This window comes from Astyanax mexicanus, chromosome 15 (genome assembly GCF_023375975.1).
Source record: "Astyanax mexicanus isolate ESR-SI-001 chromosome 15, AstMex3_surface, whole genome shotgun sequence".
Taxonomy (NCBI): Eukaryota; Metazoa; Chordata; class Actinopteri; order Characiformes; family Acestrorhamphidae; genus Astyanax; species Astyanax mexicanus.
The window spans coordinates 21,783,679-21,794,962 of NC_064422.1; the positions used below are offsets into that span (position 1 = coordinate 21,783,679).

The following is an 11,284-nucleotide window of genomic DNA, read 5'->3' on the forward strand; positions in this document are numbered from 1 at the left end:
AGAAATTCAAAAGGGTTCACCAACTTGTTTTATTCTATTAGCTACAAACAACATTTCTTCCAAATTCCAAATAGAAATGTTGTCATTTAGACCATTGTTCAGGTGCCACCTGAAGCTCTGATACGTCAGCCAGCATCTTTTAAACGTCCTGGCTGATGAGAGAAAGCAGGGAGACACTGTCAACAGCACTGGCGCCGTCGCTGTGGTCTTTCTGGAGAGATGAACATGACAGTCTATGTGGACAAGAGTGAATTATTGGTTTGCGAAGACAGAGACAAAAAAACACAAGACGGATGGCGCAGGATGTTCCGCAGGCTTGTTATGAGTTATGCAGATAGATAACAACCCCCAAAAGCCTCACAGTGGTGTTTTAAATGTTACATAAGCTCAACCTTTTAGTCCTGGCCTTTGATGCTACAGCTTAAGCAGGATAAATTACAGAGTGACTGAGTTCATGTTAAAAGTAATATGAAATTTGTTTAGCTAAGAAAGTGAAGAATGGACCCACCTGAGGTTTATTGGGAGGTAAATTAGATGATTTTAATGGAACAGTTTGTCATTTCTGAGCGGCTTCTAAAAAAAGTAAAAAATAAATAAATAAAAAGTTTTGATCCCTAAAGTACAGAGCCTGGGAGGGGCCGTGGATAAAAATAAATAAATAAAACAATTAAATTAAGCGAATGATTTAGCAGTTTGGGCTTACGATTTCTTTAATTCGAGTGAACGATTTCTTTAATCATTAATTTCTTTAATTGTAAAATGTTGGTTTACTTTATTTACTCAGTCATTGGAATTGACTTTATTTGTGTTCCTTTGATTGCAAAAAGCTCTGTGAAGGACTGCACGTGCTCTCCCCACACAGGAGGCATCTTGCGGTGGGGAAAAGGAATGCACGGTTACCGGTAGCAACAATAACACCACCACGGCAAAATCTGGACACTGTATTATCTAACTGTATCACTAGAGCATTAATAAGCAACAGTTTATAAATGTAAAAAACTGATGATAATCACAGCAGCCCTGAAACAGCTCAAATTCTCCTTTTCTTCCAAGCTTCTTGTCATGTGCGCATAAAAATCGCTCCCTCTGATTAAAGAAATCTATAATTGATCTACCTCTGATTAAAGAGTCTATATTGCAAATCGGATCACTCGAATGAAAGAAAACGTGAGCACAAAGTCCTACATCATTTTCTCGATTTATTTATTTTTATTTATCCACGGCCCCTCCTAGGCTCCGTACTAAAGAACCATGTTTTAAAAGAATTTGTTTGAGGACCTTTTAAAGGTTTAACCTAGTCAAATTTGACCGATCTACACGTTTTTTTTGTTTTGTTTTTTTGGGTTCATGAGGACCAGTACCAAAATTGTTTTTTCTACAGACGTTTGACACCTTTATTTTTTTATCACGTGAGGTTCTAAGAAGCTTCTAAGGGCCATCCTGATCTTAAAACATGACCCCATGTCACATAATGGTGTATAATAATGGTGTATAATTTAAATAATATTTAACCCCTTTTTTCCCCACTACTTACTCTTTACAATAATGACAAGTTAATATGCTAAACCACACACAGTGTACATACACATAAAGCATACACACTTTAGATTAGATACACTAACAGGGTGTTAAATTTAGGATTTTTAAAAATTTACAATATCTACATGCACAAAAAAAAAACGTTATATAGAGTTTCTCACATTTTTTGCAGACAGTATAAACCCAGGATAATCTATGTTTTGTCTGCTTTACTTCATTTTTTATTTATTGATATACGGCTATGGGAAAAAAGAGACCACTTCAGTTTCTAAATCAGTTTTTTTCTGATTTTGCTATTTATAGGTATATGTTTGAGTAAAATGAACATTGTTGTTTTATTCTATAAACTACGGACAACATTTCTCCCAAATTCCAAATAAACATATTGTAATTTAGAGCATTTATTTGCAGAAAATGACAAATGGCTGAAATAACAAAAGAAACTGCAGAGCTGTCAGACCACAAATAATGCAAAGAAAACAAGTTCATATTCATATTTATATTCAAGTTCAGAAATCAGTATTTGGTGGAATAACCCTGGTTTTTAATCACAGTTTTTATGAATCTTGGCATGTTCTCCTCCACCAGTCTTACACACTGCTTTTGGATAACTTTATGCCACTCCTGGTGCAAAAATCCAAGCAGTTCAGTTTGGTTTGGTGGCTTGTGACCATTTATCTTCCTCTTGATTATATTCCAGAGGTTTTCAATTTAGTAAAATCAAACAAACTCATAATCTTAAAGTAGTCTCTTATTTTTTTGCATAGATGGTAAGACCAAAATTAAGTTCCCTCGTTTATGTTTCTGTATATTTGATCTTATTGTAATTATGACTGAAGAGGTCAATCTCGACACTGTGTCCTGTTACCAAAATTAATTCTCGGATATTTTTTGTTTATTTTTTATTTTTTTATACAAATTTTGGGAAAATCACTAAAATGTGTTTAGTGTCCTCATACTATTAGCACAGCTGCCATTTAGCTATTTTTCATGTTTTTCTAATTCTATGCTAAAAACTCCATGAACAGGAGTGATTTGTTTGGTCATCAATGTAAATTATTTAAACACGCAGTCAACCATTTAAACCTTTAAAATATATATTTTTGAAAGAAAATCAAATGAATGATTGGACTTGCTTTTAAACATGCTTTTTAAATGTCTCATAAGTTTGTAACGATCTTCAGATTTGAAACCTTGTAAAAAATTAAGTAAAGCTGCCAGAGTTTGACCAGTACATGTTTCGAATAGTTAAATATGTGTTATTAGATTCAGAGTTGAAACAAAGTTTAAAAAATGTGTATAGTTTAATTTGAAATAGTTACAACAAGCAAATGGCACCCATTCAGTGGAATGGCCCTTATATTGTTAATACTAATGTTTGATTACCTCTATTTTTTGGCTATCTCTGTTGTTTATTTTTTGTCTTATATCATCTCTTTTTAATTTGCATCAGTTTGTAATAACATGCAGCACTGTAAAATAAAGGGTTCTCTAAAACAAAGGGTTAAATATAGAATTTTGTGTAACAGTACACTTTTAAACCTTGCTTATATATGCGCTACTGAAGCAGGAATTCTTCACGTTTCTTTTTTTTTATGGAAAAAAGACATTTGCTTCGACTTAAATAGGACCATTTAGCGTCTATGGCAATGATCCATTACTGCAGAATGGACAATTGGCTGGAATGAACAGAGCTAGTCATTCTGACCTTCTGAAAAAGCAGCATGAAGCGACTCAGCACAGATGTCCTAATGTAAGGTAAAGTGTATTGGAGATGCAGCTGTGACCAAATTTAGGTTTCACATTTGCACTTCACCACTAGATGCCTAATAATCCTGGATGATGAGCGTATTTGTTGTCTGGTGAGTCATGACTCCAGCGATGTGTGTTGGTTCAAGGGGGTTAAAGCTGGTGGTGCGGGGTGGGTGGGTGGGGTGAATCTGCTTCTCCTCCTCATCATTCCTGCCCCTCCCAGGGGGTCGCAGTGGAATAAAAGGTTGAGGACGGAGGGCGAGGAGCTGAGAACGTCTGCCAGCAGCAACATCTTCACCATCCTCCAACAAGCCTGCAAGCCTTTTACACAGTAAGTGACTCTTTTTAAGGTTCTCTAATGACTCAAGAAATTGATTTTGCAAGTTCTGACCAACTGATGGATCTCAGAGGAGAATTTGAACAAAATCCTGTGGTAATTTGCAGATCTGTGTAAGGGGAAAGTGCTGTTGAAAGGGTTTTGAAATGGTAACTTGCAGTAACTGAACTTGTTCAGGACCATGGAGAGCTCTTAGACCTTACACCTAACTATTTTCAAGCGATTTCACTGTTGCAGACAAATTTCCAGAGTCAGGATAAAATCATGAGAGTCTTGCTAACGTTGAGTTGTGGTTGAGGATTGAAAGTTTTATTCAGTCCTTTTTGTGTCCTGGCATTCAGATAAAATCAACTGTGTTTAATATTATTGTAGGTCTTGACTCTAGTGACGTGAACAATGTCAACAACCAATAGGAGAGCTACAAAAAGCCGCAAAGCAAAAATATTTTACGCAACTGTTTAAAAACTATTTGAAAAAGAACACATTTTACAGTTAATATGCATTATATGGTTTTTACTTTAATATATACACACATTCTGTATCTTTGCAAGTCCGTGTCTTTAGATGTGAGAGGGTGTCCGACTAAAAGACGTTTAGTCTATTAAAAGTCTTTTCAGAGTCTTTTCAAAGTCGTGTAGTGTTTGGACAGCATTAGACGAGTTGCTTACTGACTCAACTCAACTCAACATGTTTTAGTGTTTATCCTGTTCCCAACACTCCTGATCCAAGTTCTTCCTGAACTGAAGTTGTTTTTTTAGAGCAGGAACCCACTAAAATCTGCAGGATCAGGGTCAGTAAGAGCACCTAAAACTGAGCAAATCTGTATAGTGGTTTTGAACTGTGGAAACCACTGTATACTCAAGGGATAGATATTGAAATGTTGAGACAAATCCAACTTTTAATTTTTTTTTAAATTGTCCTTAAAAGATAAAAATTAAACAGTTTTTTTTTTTTCACTTTAAAAGTAGAGGAAAAACAGCTGCAGGAACTTTTAAAAAAGTAGCACTTCAGTGAGAGAACCCCTCAGCCCTCAGTGGACAAGGCTTTTCTCATGTGTTTAAAGACCCTCCCAAGCTTTTCTCAATACTCTGGCCCTTTGTAAGGGTGTTGTAGTCATTTTCCTGCTGATCGAGTTAATCAGTCCATTCCCAAACCCTTCATTAGATTATAATGGGCTTGTTAGAGCAGAACATTAAGGTGCAGAGTGCAGACGCATCTGTGGTCCATTCTGCAACTTCCTCAGTGCTCCTGAACTGTGACTAAACAATTCTTTATTCTTTATAAAAACTACGATTTTCCTCCTGGACTTGTAAATGAGTAAAAATTATATTTAAGCATAGCTGTGTGTATGTATGATGTATAAACTATATGTTTCACTCCATCAGATTTTTATGCAAATTAACACTTTCAGATCCTGCATCCATTACAATGGAGATCATGTGTTTTCTTTATTTTTAGAAGTTTTGTTGCACATAACACAATTTGAGAGCTGTTGTACATCTGAACAGACCATGAACCAGCAAATAAACAAGTTTATAAACCAATAAAACAGTACCTGGGCCCCGCCTATTACACTGGAAAAACAGTAGTACTTAAGCATAATTAATAGATGCAATTTTTACTTATTTAATGTGATTTTAAAACCATTTTCAATTATGTTTTTCACTGTTTAGGAAAAAAAAGTTTATTTTGAAATATAAAACATTACTTACAGGCTTCCAATGCTATATATATATATATATATATATATATATATATATATATATATATATATATATATATATATATATATATATATATCATTGTTTATAGTCTCTTTATTTCTCTCTTAGTATCTATTATGAGTTATTCTGGACCAACTATGATTTATTCAGTAACTAGTATGAGAGTTATAACATCCACTGTGAATTATAAAATGTAACTAGTATGTGAAATTCATTTCCCAGTATGAACTGCAATGTTGCTGTCCAATGAAAAACAAGTATCTCCAAAACATTAACTTTACAGGGAGACAAAAGAGAGACAAAACCTTCTTAACCTTTAATGGAAGTCAGTGTAAAAAGAGTTTATTTCAGTTCATTTGCAAGAATTTCTTTTGCTTCCTTTATCAAGAAATTTAGACACAGTGCCTCAAATTATGTAGTAAACTAAAATACTTGTTTTTCATTGAACAGCGACAGGATTTTTTCTGTTACTACTATGTTAAATTCAGTATGAATTTATTATGAGTTATTCTGTATCTGCTATGAGCTATTCTGCATCCAGTATAAAATATTCAGAATCCATTATAATTGATTCAGTAACTTAGATTTGAAATTCAGCACCCGGTATGAATAATCTGAATAATCAGTATCTACTCTAAATTATATAAAATCCTTTATGAATTCTTTTGTAACTAGTATGTGAAATTTGGCCCCCAGTGTGATTTAATCAGTATCTACTGTATATTATAAAACATCTATTATGAATAATTATGTAACTACTATGTTAAATTCAGTATGAATTCTGTGGTATCTACTAAGAGGTATCTGCTATAAGATATTTTGTACCCAGTATGAAATATTTAGTATCCACTATAAATTATTCAGTAACTTAGATTTGAAATTCAGCACCCTTTAAGTCTTTAATTACGTGAAATTCGGCCTCCGATGTGATTTAATCAGTATCTACTTTAAATTATGCAGCATCCACTATGAATAATTCTGTAACCACTATGTTAAGTTCAGCACCCAGTATGAATTAACTGGTATCTACCATGAATTATTCTGTAACTGCTATGAGTACTTTTCACCCAGTATACATTATTCAGTATCCACTATAAATTATTTAGTAACTACTATGAATAAATCAGTACCAACTATGAATTATTCAGCATGAACTATGAATTGTTCAGTATGTGAGGGTTGAAGTCTTTGGTCTCTTTCATTTTTATGAACTAGAAATGTGCAATAACTGAAATAAATACACGTCCTGATTATATATTAGAGTATGTGCAATATAAATGATTTAACTATGTGTGGTGTTTTGTATAAATGTAATAAGTGCGTGAGTTTTCTGTAACAGGGTTTGTCTGTCCTGTTTGACCCTCAGATGAGCAGCTCAATGCGATCCTGGACAGCACTGCTGGCCCTCGTACTCTGTGTGCTGGTGTGCCTGAGCAGCCTGGCTGAAGCTTATCCGCCCAAACCTGAACCTCCAGCAGGAGACGTAGGTCCGGAGGAGATGGCCAAATACCACACGGCCCTGCGGCACTACATCAACCTCATCACACGGCAGAGGTCAGTCTCTACTGACACCAGTTTAAGAGCAAAACGTATATATTTTTAAATAATGTGGCCAATTTAAGAGCTAATAATGTGGTTAGTTTGAGAGCTCAAGGGAAGTGTTTCTAATAAAGTGGCCAGTTAAAGAGCACAAGTTAGATGTTGCTTATAAAGTGACCAGTGTGGGGAAACACAAGGTAAGTGGTTTTAATAGTGCCCAGTGAGCAGAAGCACAAGAGCACAAAGTAGATGTTTCTAATAAAGTGGCCAGTTGAAAGTACAAGATAGATGTTTCTAATAAAGTGGCCAGTTAAAGAGTACAAGGGAATTTTTTAATAGATTAGCCAGTGAGCAGGAGCACAAGTTAGTTGTTTCTAATAAAGTGGCCGTTTTAAAAACACAAGGTAGGTGTTTCTAATAATGTGGCCAGTTGAAAGACCAAGATAGGTGTTTCTAATAATGTGGCCAAGAAGCAGAAGCACAAAGTAGGTGTTTCTAATAATGTAGTTAGTTTAAGAGCACAAGGTAAATGTTTCTAATACATTGGCCAGTGAACAGAAGCACAAGTTAGGTGTTTCTAATAATGTGGTTGGTTTGAGAGCTCAGCAGATGTGTTTCTAATAAAATGGCAGATTGAAAGAACAAGATAGGTGTTTCTAATTAAGTGTCCAGTTAAAAAGCACAAGGTAGATGTTTCTAATAAAGTGACCAGTTGAAGAGCACAAAGTAGAGGTTTCTAATAGATTGGCCAATGAGCAAAAGCACAAGGTAAGTGTTTCTAATAAAGTGGCCTGTTGAATAGCACAAAGTAGAGGTTTCTAATAAAGTGACCAGTTTAAAAACACAAGGTAGGTTTTTCAAATAGATTGGCCAGTGTGCAAAAGCACAAGGTAGGTGTTTATAATAAAGCGGCCAGTTAAAGAGTACAGGGTAGATGTTTCTAATAAAGTGGCCAGTTAAAGAGCACAAGTTAAGTGTTTCTAATAAAGTGGCCAGTTTAAGAGCATAAGGTATATTTTTCTAATAAAGTGTCCAGTTTAAAAGCACAAATAATGTGTTTCTCATAAATTGGCCAGTGAGTATAAGCACAAGGTCAGTGTTTCTAATAAAGTGGCCAGTTAAAGGGCACAAAGTAGATGTTTCTAATAGATTGGCCAGTGAGCAAGAGCACAAGGTCAGTGTTTCTAATAAAGTGGCCAGTTAAAGGGCACAAAGTAGATGTTTCTAATAGATTGGCCAGTGAGCAAGAGCACAAGGTAGGTGTTTCTAATAAAGTGGGCAGTTGAAGAGCACAAAGTAGGTGTTTTTCACAACGTGGATAGTCTGAGAGCTCAAGGGAAGTGTTTCTACTAAAGTGGCCAGTTAAAGAGCACAAAGCAGATGTTTCTAATAATATGGCCATTTTTAAAGCATAAGATAGGTGTTTCTCACAACGTGGATAGTCTGAGAGCTCAAGGGAAGTGTTTCTAATAAAGTGACCAGTTAAAAGAACAAGGTGGATGTTTTTAATAGAGTGGCCAGTAAGCAGGAGCACAAGGTAGGTGTTGCTAATAAAGTGAGTAAAGACACAAAGTGGCTATTTTCTGATAAAATGGCCAGTGAGTTCAAACAAAAGGTAGATGAGTTTCTAATAAAGTGACCAGTTAAAGAGCTAAATCTAGGTGTTGCTAATAAAGTGACAAGTGAATAAAGACATAAGAGAGGTATTTCTAATAAAGTGGCCAGTTTAAGAGCATAAGTTTGGTGTTTCTCATAAAGTGGCCAGTAAGTGGAAGCACAAGGTCTGTGTTTTTAATAACGTGACCAGTTTAAGAGCATTAGGTAGGTGTTTCTCATAAAGTGGCCAGTGAGTGGAAATACTAGGTAAGTCTCATAACAGGCAGTGTATATTTTTCTCTGCGCTGTAGCTTTAGATGTGTAAGGCTTTGGCTGCTAAATGGTGGGAAGTTGGAGGGATTGTTATTAAGTGGGTTTAACCTGTCAGTGTTCTCTAGCTCTGAACCTGTCATTAACGTGGCAGGAGAAAAATAACACTCACAGTTACACTCTAGAGTTAATTGCGGATTCACTGCTGTGTGGGGCTCTTTGTTATAAAGGTCACCGGCGTTCTGTGGGGGGGGGGGGGGTTTAGTTTATTATTAAACCTCATTGTTAAACCTGAACCACTCAGTCTGCTTAAAACAGTAAGGCAACAATTTACAGAGACTGTTTTTAGTTTTGTTTAACTTGCCGGATAAAAACTCCAGTCTTAGCTGGTATTTAATAACCAACTGGCTAATCTTTCTCACCAGCTTTGAGAAAGATTTTGGCCAGCAAGTTATGTTTATTGACAAGATTGTTAAGGCTGGTTGTGCTAAAGGAATATATTGGTCTAACTGGTCATACTAATAATGGTAGTACCATGGTTAGGCTGGGTGATCAACTTATTGAAGATGTTCATATTGGTTACTCAGGTCAACTCATTGGTAGGTTGCTCATAGGGATTGACCATTGTAGGTTCTTCTTCATTCTGGTCAACCTGATTGGTCAAGCTTGTTCCCAGTCAACATGCTGATGTATGGCTCACAGGGGCCCCAAATGGGCCCCATCATAGATCATCATACATCACACCTCATGTTGAGTGTAAAACCCAGATGGGGCTCATGTTTAACCCCTCCTGGTCCCATTACTGACCCTAAAGGAACCCATCACTGAAATGGATATGTGGGGCCAACATGGAAGCCCTGGTGAAAATGTTCTCGTTCCCAGTTGAGCTACACTGGGTCACAGTGATTGAGCAGACAGGTCAAACTAGATATACTGGTCAGCCATTTCAGTCAAGCGGGCCAACAAGCCAATCACAAACTATTATTCGTGAGCTTGTTGGCTTTATAAGAAGATTCAGGGTTCGCATGGTCATAAAAAACCTGGAAAATTCATGAAATTTGAACATAGCAATTTTCACACAGAGAGAAAAATGATAATTTAATGCTGTCTATCTTTATTTAGATAAATATGAGGCAAAATATATGTGCAGAAATGTTATTCAGCTAGCAAAATGTATGATATTTTAAAGTTTTTTCATCCAATTTAGGTAAGATAAAGGCCTACTATAATTTTTTTTTTTTTATGTCTGTACTGATATTTTAAAGATTGTATGGTCAAGAAAATGTCATGAAATTGTATTGGTTAAACCGTGTATGAACCCAGAGATTGTATAAAACATAATAATACTGTTTATCTATCTCTCTTTTTTTGTCTTTGTTAGATATGGGAAGCGGTCTGGTCCTGAGGCAGCAATGGCGGAGCTCCTATTTGGTGATGATGAACAGGATGTAAGACCACGGTGAGCAATAGCACAACTTTCAAGAGCATCAGCAATGTCTCATTTTTAACACTCTACACACCTTGGCCATTACTAGAAACCCCTCAAGCTCAGTATCCCACCATAATGATACTCCTGGCAGGATATTTTGGGGAGTTTGGGAGTTCCAATGACTGTATAGCTAGTCCAAAAGTTTGTAGACACATGCTTATTCAACATTTCTTCTGAAAGTAAAAGGTGGGAGTCGGTCAATGAAGTCTTCAATGAAATTTTTGTGATTTATGGACAAGTCATCAACAGAGCACTGCACAGCTTTATTTAGGGTGTGTTTTTGCTAGTAGAGACTAGTAGAAAATGTTAGAAATTTTAGCATTTGGATGTAAAGTGGAATCACAGTGAGTGGAATCACACAGTGCAGTAGCTCTGTATAGAGCGGTTAAAATAGAAACTGTAGGTGTGGATCTGACTATTCTGCTTTTTTTTCCAGTGCTGATGACCGCTTGGCTTGGTAATCCTCTCCTTCATCTCGCTGCACTCCTCTCGCATCCCTCCGTCCGTCTCTGTGACAATAAAGAAGTTTACTGAACAGCCAAAGCTGCATGAACCAGCGGCCCTCCTCCTCTTCCTCCTGAGGGCCTCCTCTCTCTACTCCATACGGGCAACTGTGTCTCTTGATCTTTCTCTTTCTCTTAAAAGATTTTCTGTGAAGCGACAATTGTAAATAATTTGTTACTCACACAAGTGAAATTAATAAAGAATGACTTGATGTTGAATGATGGTACAAAATGAGTCTAATTTGTGTAATTTGCAAGTTCATAATGCAGGTATTTGTTCCACGGTGGGGAAAAATTTAAGACATTTTTTCAGAATCAAACAAAAGGTTGTATAGAATTCTCTTTTATTCTGGGTATGTTTTGTAATCCTAATAATCCTCCTTTTTTAAAGCAAATCAATAACTCACCATAATTTTTACCCTCTTCCCAAAAATACTATTTAGTACCAGCTTTTTAAAAAACAATGATTTTATTCATGATTTAGTCACACAGCATTGTTGTGATTAATATAATACAGTACAGTAATACAATACAG

General features: G+C 35.9%; 1 protein-coding gene across 1 annotated transcript; it reads left to right on the top strand.

Moving 5' to 3' along the window:
- The first annotated feature begins 3,560 nt into the window (after positions 1-3,560).
- On the top strand, positions 3,561-10,976 carry pyyb (peptide YYb). Its single transcript, NM_001291253.1, is given in 4 exon segments — positions 3,561-3,622; positions 6,719-6,906; positions 10,139-10,216; positions 10,683-10,976. Coding segments are annotated over 3 exon segments (291 nt in total). The 5' UTR covers positions 3,561-3,622; the 3' UTR covers positions 10,708-10,976.
- The last annotated feature ends 308 nt before the right edge of the window (positions 10,977-11,284 follow it).